Here is an 18331-nt window from a genome sequence, read left to right on the forward strand (position 1 = left end):
AGTGGGTGCCAACAGATATGCTTGTCACCACCAGTAACTGCACCCTCACTGCGTTTTCCCAACATAGACATATTGGTAACCCTTTACCTTTTATCCTTTTGAGGATTACAGTGTATCATTTCCTTTGAGCAGCTTTACAAAGCATTGTAATATTAGAGCTAGCTTTATTCTGTGAGACACCTCACATTACATAGAGTAATTTCATTATTGTTTTGTGTAAAGCTCTGAAATTAGAAGAGACACAGATTGAATAATTAAGTGACAATGTATTGCTATGTAGGGGATCAGAGAAGCTTGAAATACTGTAACTGTAGGTAGAGTAATACATGTAGAAAAGATGAGGGATTGAAATAGTGTCCTAGTCCTTGTCTTACCCAAAATTGAAGCGTTGCAATTTTAAGGTTGAGCAATTATAAATCTTAAAGTTCCTTTTTTTTTAATATTATGATCTCTGGACTTTATTTCTTCATTTGTTTCAGTTTGACAAGTGGAATAAAGAAGCCCTTCAATCTTAGTCATGTAGAGTACTGGATTCAAAATGTTCTAGCTAAATAGCAAGTCTTCAAAAATCTTAGAATTTTCCCAGAAATAAAATGGAAAATGTGCAGTGGTATGGCCTAGCTGGGGACTCAGCCAATAATAAAGGGTACTGTTCCATGTCAGAGGCCATGGCTTTAGACCGACAACTAGCTGGAATAGAAAAAAATAGACTGGGGAAAGGGGCTGAGAGAAAAATCGAACTTTTTGCAGCAATCTAAACAGGAAACGGTGGGGCTTCAGTTAGAACTGCAGCCATGAGAATGAATAGAGACAGAACCAGGCGAGCTCAAAGGTAGAAAATGGGCAGGGGAAAGAAGGAGATTGCATATACCATCCCGGGTACCTAGATAGGCGTATTTATAATCCTCTAAAATAAGAAAAGATAGGAAGGTGACCCCTGGGGAGGTTTCTCATGTTCCATTCTTTGTTTGCTTCTGACTTTACTATAAATCTAAATAATTGAGAGCTGTAGACCTTCTCAGTGAAGCTAATCAGACTTTTCCGTTTATGTGGTTTTTCTAGTTAATTGTCTAGAACCAAGTAATAGAGTATGTATTTTAGATTTGCTTCACTGAGCTGGGTGTGGAGTTACGTGCTGTGATTCCAGCACTGGGAGAAGAGGCAGGAGGATCAGATTGCCTGTTCAACATGGACTACTTAGCAAGACCCTGTGTCATAAAACACACATACATAATACATACATTCCTGCCTTTGCTTGGTGCCCTGGAGGTGGTCATTAGCCCTTCTCTTTTAGGGAGAAACTAAATGCTGAGTGTGGGGTTGTTTTCAGTACTTATTGGCTTGATATGGAAATGTATGGCCAGATCTCAACTGATTATTTCCCCCACCTGTTGAGTGCATGGAGTTTTGTTTATGTTGTAACAGTATTTAACGGTTAAGGCAAATTAATACATGGTGTCAGCTGAAGACAAAGGACACATCTAGTGACAATAGATAAGTAAGTTCTTAATAATGAGTGAGGGAGCATCTTAACATGTCAGCTCATTTGGAGGAAGCAGTGTGAAACTCTTCATTCATGGTACTTTCAAGCTCTTCAGAAGCATATGTCGAAAGAGCCAGGAAGGGAAAGCAGACAGCAAATTGAAGATGTGAACAGTGCTGTGTCAGCTAGCACTGCCTGGGCTAATTTGGGCTTCCCTGTTGCCAGGGGATTGGGAGAGCTCATCCCATCTGGGACTCCGGGTCAGCTCATCTGTGGTCCGTCTTCTGCAGCACATCACTTTTATTTACCTGAACGTATACATTACAGGTGCCCACCATGTGCTGTCATGTGGGAATCCAAGTGACGACATTAGTAATCATCATAATGCCAACACCATTCGAGAATGTTTCATGCTTAGTTCATTTAACCCTTATGCAGCACTATACCATCCTTAGCTCCATTTTACAGTTCAGAAGATTGAGGCAAATAAAGGTGAGATAACTTGCCCAAGAACACCTTGCCAACAAAGTGGTACAGCCAGCCAAGTCCAAGTGCGCTGTTTCCAGATCCCATTTCTTTCCTTCCTTCTTGCAATTTTTTTTTTTTAAGAGTCATGCCAGGTTGCCCAGGCTAGGCTCAAAAACAGCTTCAGCCTCCTGAGAGCTGGGATTACAGGTGTGCATCAGGTCCCATGTTAAATACTGTAGCCTTCATCCTGTGAACACCCTTCCTCCCTGGAGAGCCTGGCTTTGTCATCGTCTGTGCAAGGAGGGTCACCCTGATTCCTCTGCTCACCTCCAGAGATACTTTTGTACTTTGTACAGAACACATATGTGTCACTCCTGTATGGGATGTTGGGTATTTGTGTGCCTGTCCTCCAAGGTTTGATGTTAGTCCTCTTTGTCTACACCTGGTGTTTGGCATTGTGCTTAGCACAGAGCACATGGCCGATAACTGACCACACCAAGCTTATCCACAGGAGTTTTCAGTGTTTCTGAAAAGAAATCCATTCAAGAGCACAGCACAGACAGTAGATGTGGTGGGATTTCAAAGAAAGATTAGCTTGGGGGTGGGTTGGGTGGGTTGCGTTGGGTTAGGCTGAGTTGGATTGGACAGAGATCGCTTTTCCAAGTACCTAGAACCTGAGATGAGGATAAATAATAGGTAAAGAAAAGGCAAAGCTTTGATCAGAATGTTGACCTATAGTGATGGTGAATGAACAGCATAGTTACATCAGAAAATTTAGGTAAAGATTTTCCTTGTTGCCTACATCAGATGTCAGCTCTGAGAATTGGCCCCTCCTGGGACTTTCCTCCCACAGCATCTTATGATCCCGTAGCAAGAGACATTGCTTTGTGTGTACCTCTCCCTCCAGGGCTGAGCTCCCTGAGGGCAGGATTTCTCTTTTTGCTAATACAAAACCTTGGGATACAGTAATAATTTATAATTACAGAGGTCTGTAGCATTAATTATAATAAATAAATATACATTTGGATTGCATTACATTAGATTAGCCTGAGTTTACTGAATTTTTTCTTGGTAGTGCTGAGGATGGAACCCAGAACCTTATACATGGCCAGGCAAGGACTGTACACTGAGCTACATACCAGCCCACTACTCTGATTATATTTGTTGAAACTTAGGTTTCTTGGATTTCACCATCCTGTGGGAGATTTTTGTTTTTGTTTCTTGGTACTGGGATCGAACTCAGGACCTTGAGCTTGCAAGGTAGGCAGCAGAACCACTGAGCTAAATCCCTAGCCCTGTGAAAGTTTTAACATCTAGGGAACCTTTCATTGTGTAGATCTTATTTGAACATGGTCTGCATCTTAATTCTGCAAAAGCTGTTCACACGCAGAAGAGAACTGGGACCTAGGACTCCATTCCCTGTGGATGGGAAATGGGAGGTTGGCCCAGATAAGCAGCTGGCATTCAGAACAGGCCACTAATCTGAGGAAGAAGCTCAGATACAAACCTAGCACCAGAGAGTGACCCTTGCAGAGGAAGTGAGCCTGTGCCATTCTTTCTTTTCTCTTGGAGCTGAGTGGGGTCTGCGCCCACAGATATGATACTGGTAACTCCAGCTGTGGAGTCCTGGGTGGAAGAAACAAGCCAGTTAGCTCAGGCACGCAGTAGAACACTAGGGCTTCAGACTTGGAGCTGCTGTGCTTATGCACTTTCCGGTGGTCCTAGCTTGGCCTTTCCAGTTTTGCGGGCCCAGAATAGTCTGAGTAAAATAATGCAGTCTGATAAGCATTTGAAGAAGTAAACAAACATTTGTATAGTATTTTCTTCATATGCTTTTACAGAAATATTCAGGCTTCACTGAAAAAGTTCATAGCAGTCAACTTTTATTCCCAGCTGGCATAAAACCATCTAACTGGTAGCCAGATCTGAAGACAGACAAGTGACTAATGCTGAGGCTGTGTGTGGCAAGGACCAAGTGTATTTTCTGACCACAAGACCATGTCTGGATTCTCCTTTGTAATTACCACATGGCCTACTGTAATTGTAAAACTTATATTTACTTCCTGCTTTCAACCTGTAATTCAGGGTCCGAGGTTGTGCCCCAAGCCCCAGTGAAGTTCTCCCTGTTGTACTACAGCATTTAAAACCGTTGTGTGAGGGTGTGTATATGTGGGTTTGTGTTACCACTTTTGTTAAATACACTCAGTACAAACCTGGGAAACAGGCCCGCTCCTGTCTCGTTGGATGAAGCACTGTATTCACCAAGTGTTTATTGAACACCTATGATTGTCAAGGACTATTTTAGAGCAGGAGATAGCAGTGAGCCAATCCACACTGTCCTGGAAGAGACGGGCACCGGAAAGAGGGGAGGAAGGGAACAGAAGAGAAAACAGCACTCACTAGCATGTGTTACGCAGAGCCACAACAGAGTTATAGGGAGGGTCTGGCAACTTTTTAGCATGGGACATCAGTTCTCCAAAGAGATCACGTTCTGACTGGTATCTTTACCTGATGAGTAGGACAGCAAAGGAAGATGAGCACTCCAGGGCCATTGGTGTAAAGGCCCAGAGATAGGTTTGGATGTGGGTGTGTAGGAGAGAACAAGAAAAGGGCTGGGGCTGGGAGTCGGGTTTAGAACCAGAGTCGGCAGAGCTTGCCAGTGGATAGGATGTGAAGAATGAAGGAAAGGGAAAAATCAAGAATGAGTCCCACGATTTGGGCTTTCAGCACCAAGTGGGAGACACCTGAGGTAGGAAAGACCACAGGCAGAATTCTGCCTTGTCACTAGCAGTCAGAACTGAGTAGCACAGACCCCTGCCTTGGAGTCCAGTAAATGCCCTCCCTGCCCTGACCCTACACCTGTGCATCAGTCACAAGGACAGATTGTTGGCTTCTAGAACTACATCTTTGAGGGCTGGGGATTTAGCTCAGTAGTTCCGCTGCCTGCCTCACAAGCGCAAGGACCCGAGTTCGATTCCCGGTACCAAAAAAAAAACAGAACTACAGCTTCAAACATTGCCATGGTTTTTGCTTCCTTTTGCTGTTCACTTTGTTACATCAAGGAAAATCACATTGAAGTTTCATAGCTCCTACCTGCTATACCCCTCGTGGTGTGCTGTAAACTTCAGTGTCTGTCTGGGCTACCCTCTGCAGTGTGGCCTCAGAGCAATGTGAAGTGGGTCTGAGGCCTGCCCGCTGGTCAGAAGCGGAAAGCCACCGTGTTCTTCTAGCAGCGTGCTTTGCATGTGTGCACAGTCGTTCCTGCAGGGGCCCAGTCCCTGCCCACATGCCTGGCTCTGGTGTCAGGTCCCTCCCTGTCTGACGTGTGTCACGTGTGCCTATCTCACACACATCCTCCCTGTACTGTAGGTCATCACAAGACTGCTTGTAAATGTAAAGGCTATGTAGATAGTTGTACTGTTTAAGGAATAATGACAGGAAAAAAGTCATACACGTTTAATACAGATGTGGCTTTTAAAAATATATTTTCAATCTGGTTGATTGAATCCACAGACGCAGAACTTAAGGATATGGTGTGCTGATTATAGAAAATAGTGTGCCTGCTTTGCTTGCTTATGATCGGGAAAATGATGTGTTCTCTTTTTTAAAGGTTAACTGATTTAATATAATTGTTTCTTTATTATGAGGCTATTTTCTACATTTGCCTTAAAAATATAGTGGGGCTTGAGGTCCCATCTTGCTTGCTTGCTTGCTTTCTCTATGAGGGGAATAACAATAAAGTCATTCTCCATGGGTATTTTGTGGGGATTAAATGAAATAATGTATGTGCAGTGCAGTTGTATAACCTTTGGTAAATTTGAAGTGCTTTTTATATTAATGAATTGGTTATTGAGGTGGAGGGGAGCATTTAGACCAGTACACTAAGTTTAGTGTTTAAGCAGACTAGTCCAAGAACACAGAGCAGCACTTTTATTTATTATGCTTTGCATGACTTTGGACAAAACCTACAATTCCTTTGTATCTCAGTTTTCTCAAACAAGAGACTTGGGGTAGATAACCTCAGTTTTAAAACTCCCATGACTGCAGAGGATAATCTGTGTTTTTCTCTCTAGCCTCCCTTCTACCAGGCTAATCACAAAGTTTTGCTTTTGGACCACTAAATTGCTAGAAGTGCTTTTTATTGCCAGGTGAAACCTTTTGTTAGCACACGGTAGAATCCCAGCGTTATATCACTTTCAGTAAATACAGGTTGCAGATGAGGAAATGGTCTGCCTCTGGAACAGCGCAGCTGTTGAGTATCTTTCTCTTTTAGATTTGCCATCTGTGGGCCGCTACTCCATGCTGGCCTCCCGAGTCTCACTTTTGTTACATCCTTTTTTCGTGATCTCTCAGGCTGGTAGTCACTTTCAATGATCATGCTCCCCACTCAGCCCTCCCTAGGGCTTGGCACTGCATCTAAGTTGTGTTTTCTTGCTTCCTCTACCATTTGAAATTTAAATATAGAAAAAAACCAAAAAACCCACAGCCTTTCACATCAGCTGAACTCTTATTATACATCTAACAGATTTTCCGGTGAATTCCATGGTGTAACATTTATAGTCAGAAATCTGCCATCCATTCAGAATAAACCCTGCAAGAAACTGACAAAGAGCTACATTTATTTCCACTTTCAAACACACAATCAGAAATAGGAAGTAGCAGTCCAAGGAGGCTTTGAAAAGTAAATCCAAGAAACAGAATGGCTCCCTGCCTGCTCCTTGACCTTTTGCCTTACCCGTCCAACCTTCCTACACCATTGATTTGATGAAAGGACTCTTTTAGGAGTCTGACTCTTACACTCTGAATACCGAGGAGAGTGCTGGGAAACCCTGAAAACCCTTCATAGGTGTGGGTCATCTTTCCAGGGACTCTACACTTATGTCATAGCAAGCAAACGAAAGTGGTGCCCCCCATGTTCAATATAAATTTACTGCTGGCAAGTTTTTTTAAAAATATTTTTTAGTCTTACTTTGGAAATAGATTGTCTACCAGCAAATGACTTAATTTTTAATTGTTTAATATTTTGTCAGTAACTACCTTGGCATAGCTGGAAATTTTTATTAAGTTAAAAAAGAACTCCAGCCCACATATTGCTTCCCCATAAAATATTTTTGATTGCCAAAAAAAGAATTAATGAAATTAACCAAACTTTATAGTTTATATAACTTTAATACGTACTCATTTTAATTTTAGTTATCCTGTTTTGAATCCAGGACAGATTGAGTAACCTTTATCCAAAATGCTTGGAACTAGAAGTGATTTAGACTTCAGAGTTTGGAATTTTTGTGTAGACTGTACCAGCTGAACATCACTAATCCATAAATCCAGGTCCCAAATACTCCAAAATCTAAAACTTTCAGGTAGTCATGTTGGTATTCAGAACATTTCAGATTTTGAATGTTTGAATTAGAGGTGCTCAGCTTGTGAATGGTTGCCAGGGTCTCATACAGTCTCACAGACCTCCACGCATGGAGTCCTGTGCCCCTCTGTCTTCATTCTTAACATCCCTAGGAGTGAGAGCGGGTTTGAGGGGCAGAAGCTGGCACGCGAATAGCACTACTCAGCCACTGAAAGAAGGGGAAAGCCCTGCACAAAGCAGTGATTTGACAGAGCCCCGCTTCTGGCCCTGAGTCCCTGGACGGTTTGGCAGGAAGGCTGAGGCTCTTCCTGCCGGTCACACCTCTGGAGGCGCTCATCTGACCTGGGAGCCCTGTCAGGTGTGTGGAGCAGAAAGGTCTGCAAAACCCCCTGAGCCAGAGGCAAGGCTTCCCTCCCACACACTGAAGGGAAAGCAGTTTTATTCTCTTCTGCCAGAAAGAAGGGAAGAGAGAAGAGCGGAAGGGAGAGGAAAGGGAGGAGGAAGGAAGGAAGGCAGCATCTCCTCATGACAAGAGCAGGCTGAGTGTGTCCCCCACTGAGCGTCAAGTGCTCTGGCTCGGGCTCTTTGCTGACTTACACTGGAGTAGTTGCGTGTGCGTAGTGAGGCATCTTGGGGATGAGACCCACATCTCAACAGAAGAACACTCATGTTCTACATAGACCTTACAGGTATAGCCTGAAGGTAACTTTATGCAGTCCTTTGGGTAATTGCATGCATGTTGTTTCAGTGGAACTTCCTACTTGCGCTGTCGCATTGGTGTTTCAGAAATTGTGAATTTTGGATTTCAGATTTTGAGCAACCTCTATCCCTTCCTCAGACAGAGGGGCTTCATGTGAAATATTCAGTCCCATAATACCATTCAAAAATCTTGCATACAAGTGTCATACAGTGAAAGGAAAAGGGCGGGGAGTCAGAAGCAGAGAGTGCTGTTCAGAACCTGCCCACCCGCCACGCCTTGCTAAGTGGGGCCAGGGACCTCTCTGGCACCTCTCAGGTCAGAATGCTTCAGAGTGGCTAACAGCGTAGCATCCTGTGCCATCTCACTATTCTCACAAGTGGGTTTCTCAGTAGCTCCATGATGTCCTATTGTGACAGAGTGAATGTGTTCATACATAACAAAATCCAGCGCAATACTTACAAAAATGGAAAACAATACTACTCTTCTCATTTTTATTGTTGTTCTGTACTTTATTATTCATGTTAACATGAAGCAGTATTGCTTTTTTTTAAGTGAATTAAAATAAACCTAAAAGAAAGCATATGTAAATGGGAGGGGAAGAAGGTTTGAAAGGAAGGGAGAGGAATGGAAAAAAAAATTAAGATATATACAGGTACAAAATCCCTGCAATGAATATGATCAATATGTATGACAAATATATACTAATAAAAAAGTAAGTTTGCCACTCCTAATTTTTATACCTCAGCAGCTCAAACCAGAAAAAAATAAACCTGTAAGAAATTGACGAATACAGTCTTTCATTTTTCAGTGATAATGTCTAATTGGTAAACACTGATAAGTATAACTCACATGACTAAAAAAGTTTTGTGGGGAGGTCCATAATGAAAATCTAAAAGTACAAAAAGGTCAAAGCTTCAACCTAGAAATTTGAGAATGGCTGCACTGCCCAGGAACGCAAATCATTTATTGCTTCCTTCAGCCTGGAGCCACATACTTCATCCCTTTCATTTTGCACCAAAACTATGAAGTAAGGCTTAGAAACAGTGTGACGTGCCAGCCCAGAGTCTCCCAGCTGGAGGGGCAGATAACAGATCCTCTGACTCCCAGCCATGCTCTTGGTTACCAGGAAGCATGCCTTTATGACTCAATTCTCTGAACTTTCTTTGTTTTTGGTTTTTCGAGACAGGTTCTTACTGTATAGTTCAGCCTGGTCTTGAACTCACTATGAAGTCCAGGCTGGCTGTGAACTCATGACAATCCTCCTGCCTCAGCCTCCCAAGTGCTAGAATTACAGGTGTGCGCCACCACACCTGGCTAACCTCTGAACTTTGAAAAACCTTTTTACTTTTTGCTCTGAGCTTTAGTTTCCTTATCACAACTGGGCAAAATAAGGTACCCTGAAGAATTCTGTTCTCTGATTTTTTTAAATTAGTACATCTTTACAATACATAAGCGTTACACTTATCTTGGGGATATGCATGCACACACATACCCTCTCTTGATCATTTTTACTCCCCACCCACAGCCATTCCCATTACAAGCAGAAGCGGTAACCTGCATTGGACACCTAGCAGGGGCTGACCCCAGGCAGACCCTGAGAAGTGTCGGTGGGCTTCCTGCCTGTCCTTGGCTTGCTGCCTGACCCAGGGCCTCATGACTCCTTTTCTCCCTTAGACGTTCTTCAGGCAGAGAGAGAAGCTGATGGCCCTGGAGGGGTTGATGAAGACATGATTGTGACTCAGAGTCAGACCAACTTCATCTGCCCCATCACACAGGTATGCATTGCTCCTCCTTCCAGAAGAAAGGCCAGCTAACTTGGAAGAAGCAGAACGTTTCCTGTTTGCTTTCTGAGTTGATTTTGCATGGGCGGGGTGGGGGGGTTGCTGTGTGAGAGTCTGGGGCTGGAGCGAACTTGGCTCTGGAATGGAGCCAGGACCAGGCCAGTGATGGTGCCTGTCTCTCTGCATTTCTTCATCCAAAGCCAGGAGACTGGGGATTTAAAAACCTAGCCTGGACTAGGGCAGTACAGCTGTGGAAGTCAATCTCTATCTTCCCTTAAAGTCTGCTCTCTCCTTGATGACAGTTGGAAATGAAGAAGCCAGTAAAAAACAAAGTGTGCGGCCACACCTACGAGGAGGAAGCCATCGTCCGCATAATCGAGTCCAAGCACAAGCGAAAGAAGAAGGCCTGGTGAGTTGGGAGGTGCTGTGCGAGGAGAGCAGGCCTCTGAGGTCTCCTGTGCAGGGAGGGCAGGCCGCTGAGGGCTCCTGTGCAGGGAGGGCAGGCCTCTGAGGGCTCCTGTGCAGGGAGGGCAGGCCTCTAAGGGCTCCTGTGCAGGGAGGGCAGGCCTCTAAGGGCTCCTCAACGCCACAGAGGAATTTGGATTCCTAGTCTGTACAGGAAGAAGCTGACAGCACTTTAGCCACACCTTCAAAACCCAGGAAAAGGGTTAGATTGGATTTCAGTTCTTAAAGATTTTTATGAACTGGTGCTACCCAAGAGGGCCAAGGATTTAGCTCAGTGGTTTCACCGCCTGCCTCACAAGTGCAAAGTCCCAAGTTCGATCCCCACTGCCAAAAAAAAAAGTAACGAAGAAAAATAAAGGGGAATTGTAACACTAAGTGATTCTCCCCCTTACCTGGTGCAGAAAGCATGGTAACTTTGCTTGGTAGTTTTTTTAAATCATGAAGTAAACATTCTAAGAATTCAAAACCAGTGACGTAGTGATTAAGATTTAATTAGGAGGTGGGAGCTCTCATGTATGGAGCTGTGAGATAACTTCCTGGCACCTGGTCACTGAGTAGCCCCTGCTTCTCTGACCCCACAAATGGAGGGCCGCAGCTCACTCTTCAGGCCCCTGGCTGCGCTTGCTGCTCTCTCGCTGCAGGGCGGTGGCAGGCTTGCTTCTCGCCGGGGTGTGGGCTGAAGATGGGGTCCCAGACTGCAGGTGTCAGGATGATCACCCCACAAGTTATTCATAATATTGTTCTAGAGGAAGAATGGCCTTGCTGCCTAATGCTGTAAAATATAGGCTATTAGTACAGTGTTCCTGTTCTGAGGTGCTGCCTTACAGTTGAAACGTCATATTTCCCCCCTCATAGAATTTTCTTTGTTCCTGGATTTCCTAACCTTCGCTTTCTACCAACTTCTGTGTTCCTGCTCTGATGAGCCAAAAAAGTGTAATCGTTAAAAATAGCTGTTCCTAGTTCATTTTGACAGCCCTTCCTCTTAAAGTTTTTGATGTTCTCCTGTCAGGTTTGGAAGGGGTGGGTACTCCTACAGAGCTGCTTCTCACCCCGAGTCCCAGTCACAGATGGATCCTTATGAGACCGAACTTTGATTTCATAAGTCCCTTTGCCCCCCCTCCCCCGTACTGGAAGTCGAACTCAGACCCTTACACTTTCGAGGCAGGCACTGGAATCACTGAACAAAATCCCCAGCCCTTTCCCCCTTTTACTTGATTCAGGGTCTCATTGTGTACCCCAGGCTGGCCTCGAACTCAAGGCAATCCTGGCCTCTGCGCTCCAGAGTGCTGGGATTACAGGCATGCACCACCATGCCCTGCTCTTTGAATTGTACAGGATTTATGAGCACTGAGTAGCACTGGTCATTTAGAAAGAGGTTTTTTCTGCCGTGCTTATGCTCCCTTAACGTGGATGTATGACACTCTGAATCTCGTAGCGGCGGCCTGGAGGCTTTCGGGGGTAGCACTTTCACTGGGTCTCCCAGCCACAAGGTAACCCAGTGGACCAGCTGCAGGTGAGTAGGGGAGAACAGAACAGGAAAGCGGTGTGGAGATCCATGTCCAGGGCACTGGTGTCGCTGTTGTAGTCATTTCCTCATTTGTGAGCCGATGTCAGCAGCTGGAGTTGCCTCACTGACGTAAGCTTGGGGTGTGAGTAACACGGATGTAAAGTAGTTAGAGCTCTCTTCCCACCTCTGCTGTCCCGGCCAGCCTGAGGTTTCCCGAGTCACTGAGAAGGCACAGGCACACCTGCGTAGAGTGAGCATGGAGAAGGCGCCTGGGCGGGACGCTCATGTATACTGTGTCTACAAGGACCAGCCCAAGAGGCGTGACTGGGAGAGGCTAAGTTTGAAGTCAGCTGTGTGATCTCGGGAGAACCTGAGCTGGCTACTGAGGAGGTTGTGGTGGAGAAGCGACCCCCCACCATGGTCTGCCCCAAAGTGGCTCTGCGTGGACAGCCAGCCACAGGTGGGCACTCTCAGCACAGCGCCTGCCAGCAGGTCCACCCCGAAGCAACAAGTTAATTAGAAGAGAAGGGAGCCTGGAGGCTTCTGACCTGTGGGGAAGGGGGTCACTCCCCTGGGTGCTCGTGGGACAGCGCATCCAGGCGGAGAAGTGGCCTTCCCGCTCCTACCTGTTCTGAGTCCCAGGCGCCCTGTTACTGGGTGCTGTCTGAATTTCCTGTGCTGGCTCCCGTGGTAAAGGCCTGTCAGTACTGGCGCAGGCAGATAGGCGCATGGCTGTTAGGTTTCACCCTAACTGAAATCATTAGAATAACTTAATTGCCTGAAATATCTCTCAATTTTTTGTACTTTTTCTTTTCCCTTTCATTGCTAACCATTTAACCTAGGACTTTCACATTGATCCACATCCCACCTATTTTTTTATTTTGAGACGGTCTTGTTAACTTATCTGGCTGGGCTGAAACTTGTGATCCTCCTGCCTCAGCCTCCCAGCATGCTGGGGTTACAGGTGTGTGCCACTGTGGCTGGCCCTAAAATACATCTCAATCATAAAACTATTTATTATCTTGCAAATAAAGCTGCCATTTGACTCTCATATGAATAAGGTATTTCCAGTTTTACCACAGCCATTCATTTTGCTTTTCTGTAGAACAGGAACTATATTTAACAAACAGTCATATCTCAAAGCGTGTAAAACAGAAATGTGCAGAACAGAGATGTGTGGTTTAACATCAGAGTTCGTTTCCCAGCAAGTCACTGAGCCTCCTGTCCTCACTGCTTTGTGTATTGAGTGAATTCCAGGGCGAGAGTGGTCGGGAATGACCTCATGGCCTGCACCCGTAGGACTCTGAGCAGTGAGGAAGTCCAGCGCTTGGGAGAAAGCCCTGCAGAGTTTGGAGCACAATGTGAACAGCTGCTGGGCGCTGTGGCCATTTCCCTCCCTGCTTGTGCCGCTGTGCTTGAGACACAGGTGCAGGCTGAGTTCGCCTGTGCATTGGCCGGCAGAGCCAGCCCACTCCTGCTTCTGAGTGACCGCCTGTGGGCGGAGCCGTGGAAGCTGGGCTCCCAATCTGGGACCCCTGGGGTCAGAGCCCGGCCCTGGAGGGACACCGAGGTATGGTGCTGGGCTCAGCGGACACTTGGACTCAGACGTGCTGCCCTCCCAGTGACCCAGCCTCTCCCCCTGGAGCTACAGGTCTGTCTCCTGCTGCACCAGTGTCACCACACCCATCTTGCTCACCAGGGTGTCATGGGGATTAAGGCCAACGCTTGTCTGCAGTGCTTTTTCTCCAGAGCAGGCCCACAGCATTGGGTCTTCTTATCCTTCCCACTTCAGAAGCCTGCCTTTGCTTCTGCGGGGCAGGCAGAGAAACTGGGCTCTTCCCTGGCTCCGTGCACCTCTCCTCCAGGAAGTCTCCCCAGAGCCTTCAGCACCCATAGTGGTAGGCCGTCCAACTCACTGGTGGGGAACAGGGGCCATGGACAGGGCAGGGACTGGTGGGCACTGCTTTCAGCCTGACGCTCAGTGACCCTCACTCTGCCTTCACTTGTCAGGGGGATGAGCCATACCCCAGCCATGCTTCAGGCCGCTGTCCCAGACCCTGTACCTGAGGGAGCTCAGAGCTCCTGTGACACATCCACTGAAGGAACGAGGGCGCCAGCTCTGCCCTGCGTGGTGTGGTTAATTCTGTCAGCCATTCTCAGAATGCCCTCCCTACTCCTACAGCCGTGATGGCACCAGGAAGTGCTCCCCACCTCACTCTCCACTTCCCTGTCGCGGCTTATCCTGTCTAGCTGCTGCAGTGAGACTGCTCTCTGGAGTGGGAGAGCCCAAGGCTGGCGGTCAGGAGTGCACGGCGGTGGGCAGGAGGAGGAGGGCCATCCCCACAGCCTGCTGGAACGGCATGCTCACGTCCTGGATGCTGACATCTCCACAGTGTTTGCCCTCACGTAATCTCAGCTGCTGGCTTGCATACATGGAGAAATGATTTGGTGTGAGACTTCAGCATTCAGAGGGGCAGGATAGGAAAACACAGTTTTTTGCCTTACCTTAATGCAAAGCCAACTCATAAGATGATTGGAGGGCCGGGGATTTAGCTCAGCAGTTCAGTGGCCTGCCTTGCAAGCACATTCAATCCCCGGTACAAAAAAAAAAAAAAAAAAAAAAAAAAGATGATTGGAACCTGGGCCACATCCATCCATCACTCTCTACAGCTAGGACTTTCACCTGTTGCTGACTCTCAGGGCACATTGCAGTATGAAATTTGGTGTAAAATGAGGTCCGGAGTTTATCACTTGATAGAACATATACTGTGGTTACTGATGACTGAGTTGTGTGTGTGGTACTGGGTGAAATGGAACACTGCTATCCAGGCTGTCACAACACAGTGATGGAGGCCCTCTCAGGGAAAGGCTCCACTCAGACACAGGCCCAGAGAAGCCCTTCCCTCAACAAGGAGAACTGCCCGGCTCAGCATCTTTCCTCCCGACTTGCCTCTTCTCAGTCCTGTGCTGTGCTGTGTTCAGACAGGAGCTCACTGTGTAGCCCAGGTTGTCCTACAACTCATGACCCTCCTCGCCTGTCCCCATTCCAGGATACAGGTGGGGTGAGTGCGCACATGTTGGCTGCATCTCTCCTCTGGGGCCACTCTGGGCTTTGACGTGCACTTGGGAGAGCTCGCTGTGGCTCTGTGTGGGCAGGATAATGGGCTTCACCACTATGTGGTTAGAGCCTAGCACAAGGCCAGTCACACAGCAGGTTCAGAGGGACACACAGGTGGATATATGTGTGCAGCAGATAAATGCAAAATACACAGATAGGCCAGGCCGTGGAAAACTACAGATGCCAAATGTGGTAGCGCACACCCATAATCCCTGCACCCTGGGAGGCTGAGGCAAGAGGATCGCAAGACAGAGCCCAGCCCGGGCAACTCAGTGATTTAGCGAGACCCTTTCTCAAAAATGAAAAATAAAAAGAGCTGAAGATTAGCTCCGTGTAAGCGTTCTGGGTTTAGTCCCCAGTCCTGGAAATAAGCACTCCATAGAAGGGAGTGGGGGAGCTGATGGGGGAGCTGAAGGGGGTGAACGCCTCTGTGAACAAGGGATTCTCGTGCCTTTGTTAGACAGGGAACCAAGACTCAGAACGGGAGAGTGAGCTGCCCTCATCTCCGTGCAGAGTCCAGGGTGGAGGGTGTCCAGACCTGAGTCAGCTGGGCCCCAGCACTGGCTCCTCACCCTCTCCAGACCTGCTCTCTTAGGAGGTCAGGTAACTTGGGCCAGTGGCTGAGTCCCACCCACTCAGCCCCACTGGACTCCTGCTGCCCCGCCTGCCTGGCCTCTTCTTCATGGGCTGCCACTGCCCTCTGTCCTCCTAGGCCCCTGCAGGGCTCCAGACTCCTGTTCCCCGTTAACAGCCAGACTCAGCTTTTCCAAGCCTCCCTGTTGGGGGCTGCAGCCCCCGGCGCTCACGTCCCCTCCAGCGCTTGCTGCCATTCCTGCCAGCCCTACCACTGCCTAGCCCTCCCACCAAACACCCAGCCCACTGCCTTACCCACCTGGAGGCCCCTGGCTCCGAAGCTCCCCCAGCCCTTGAGCTCGCTTCCCCACATGGCAGCACCCACGTGACAGACCCAGGCCCAGGAGAGCCTCTGTTCAGGGTTACGTGCTCAGCTGTGCCTGCATCTCCCCTAGACAGCAAGGCCAGAGTCTCACTGCTCACTCACGGTGGCATCCCTGGCCCCTGGGCAGGCAAGGAGCACGTGTCAGTCTTTCACAGTTATTCTTTTGTGGAATATCTTCATTTCAGCACTTGAATGTGAAAGAAGTTTATGTTTAAGGCCTTAAAGTTGGATTCTCTTTCTCCCTCACAGCTGCCCTAAAATTGGCTGTAGCCACACAGATATGAGAATGTCTGACCTCATCCAGGATGAAGCCCTGAGGAGAGCGATTGAGAGCCATCACAAGAAGAGACACCATCATTCTGAGTAGGGACCAGCCTCCTGTCCGTGGGAGTGGGTAGCCTGCCTCCCACCCAGCTTACATCTGTCCGCCCTGAGAGCAGTGCTTATCCAGCAGACAGCAGCTGGCTGCACTGCTACTCGGGGTAGGACCTGGTGATTTTAAACCAGAGCCGTTTTTCAAGTTACACAATAACAATGCAAGCATATTATATTGTTTACTTTTGATTGTTTTATCATTTTAAATAAAATTTTGATTATCTGCAACATGTCCTGTCTGCCCATCTCCTGTTCTATAAATTGTTCAGTGGTGCAGGTTTTTATATGTTTTATACTTCAGGGTGATTTTTATAATGGTTTTAACTGGAGAATATCTTTCAAGTGATAATTGGACTGAGGAAAAAGAAGCACCCATAGCAAATGAGAACACTGTTAGAAAGCAAGCCATTTTACACTCTTCTGCATACTTTGTGTAACTGACAGTGTGAACATGTGAGTGCTTTTTATTTTCATGTCTTTCTGAATAACAAGGAACACTTGGTGCCGAGCCCGGCTTGGCACTGGTTACCGATGCCCATGATGGGCACCAGACTGTGGCATCACTGCTCTCTGCGGGCCTTGGCCCTTCCAGGGAAGTCGAGGTGTCGTGGAGGTGCTGCCCAGGCCCTGTGGGCCCCAACAGTGTGGACTAGGACCAGCTCATTACACTCTGATTGGGGAACTGCAGCAACCTGGTGCAACTGGACTGTTAAATTGGGCAAAGCAGACCCTGACCATGCTGGCCACAGGGTAGCTAACAATGGCCAGGCCTTGCTGAGTGCCATACTAGATGCTAGTGCAAGCACTTTATGTCTGTGTTAACTCCTATTATCTTCACCGCCCAGTGAGAAAGGCTTGGTTGTTCCCAGTTTGCAGCTACAGAGAAGTAACGTGACCTATGGAAAGTAATGGCGTGAATGGCTGAGCTGCAGCTGGCACTTAGGTGGTTGGGCCCAAGGTCTCCATCCATTTGTTTGTTAGAGACAGGGTCTCACTATATAGTCAAGACTGGCCTTGAACTCATGGCCATCCTCCTCTGAAGCCTCCCAAGTGCTGGGATTGCTAGCATGCACCACCACACCTGGTCCCCAGGGTCTCCATTTTTAATCCATGCTATCTCCTCCCTGTTGATTTATCTAGGATCTGAAAATAGGTCCAGAGACCAAAGCTTTTGTAAATAAGCATGCTTGTGTGTGTGTGTATGCGTATGTGTGCATGTGCATATGTACACACAAAAGTAATGAAAGTGTAGGAAATATCTGGATGTGGTATCCAGTAGCAGTGAAGATTGTGAAATATTAACATATATTTCAGTTTAAAGGCCTGGGCCGACATGATAGAATTAATTTTGAAAATATTTTCATGGGATCCAGAAAGTAATGTGACATTCAGTTGCCTACAAACTAAGCAATTTTGAATTTCCTAATATCCTTTATCTGAATCAGACTTTCCTGAGGAAATGAGGAAATGATTATGTTTAAGCCAGAATAAACATACTTTCCATGGAATGTGGTTCTTTTGTGAAATACTGTTTCCTAAACAGATAGGGACAAGCACAAAATGCTTGCCCAAGATTTGATTCCCGTTTCCCCAGTTCTTTCTAAAGGAATTCCTGAGTACTGCTGTAGATACCGGTACCAGTTTTAAAAATGCAGAGTTCCTCCATTCTGTGTGGAAAAGGAACTGTATTTGTATTTACGGAGTTTTTCTTTCTTTGGTCTTCAGAAACTGTGTTTTATAAATCTGGCCAGTTAAACAATTTGAAGTTTTACATAAAGCTTATTTTCATCTTTAAATGTATAATTTGATTGTCTTTATCAGTGTGGTATATTTACTATATTTCTGTTACAGGGCTTTTCAAAAATACTGGAATCTTTTCTTCAAATGAAATGATAGAAAAAATAAAAAATAAGCCAGCATTAAAGGGGGCAGTTCTAGCTAAAGAGAAGGTGGGAGTTTCTTCTTCCTCTTTTGAGGGCAGCCCCAATCCTACCTGTGATGACCCCAGTCCCCAACAGTGGCATTTGAAAAGCACACATGGTAGCTGAATGCTCCAGACAGGACTTGGCATGTGGACATTGTGTGGATGTGGTGGTTTTAGGGAACTGTCAGCCTAG

The 18331-nt window shown here is 46.7% G+C and overlaps 1 protein-coding gene across 2 annotated transcripts in view; it reads left to right on the top strand.

The window, feature by feature from the left end:
- Nsmce2 (NSE2 (MMS21) homolog, SMC5-SMC6 complex SUMO ligase) overlaps window positions 1–16460 on the top strand; it is a 238432-nt gene extending 221972 nt beyond the window's left edge. For both annotated transcript variants that reach the window (XM_010611219.2, XM_010611220.2), the window contains exons 5-7: window positions 9685–9785; window positions 10094–10200; window positions 16089–16460. In XM_010611219.2, the coding sequence (XP_010609521.1) occupies window positions 9685–9785; window positions 10094–10200; window positions 16089–16206 (326 nt within the window). In that variant the 3' untranslated portion in view covers window positions 16207–16460. The remainder of the gene's footprint in view (window positions 1–9684; window positions 9786–10093; window positions 10201–16088) is intronic.
- The last annotated feature ends 1871 nt before the right edge of the window (window positions 16461–18331 follow it).

This window comes from Fukomys damarensis, unplaced genomic scaffold (assembly GCF_012274545.1).
Source record: "Fukomys damarensis isolate Sample0158 unplaced genomic scaffold, DMR_v1.0_HiC HiC_scaffold_5, whole genome shotgun sequence".
Classification (NCBI taxonomy): domain Eukaryota; kingdom Metazoa; phylum Chordata; class Mammalia; order Rodentia; family Bathyergidae; genus Fukomys; species Fukomys damarensis.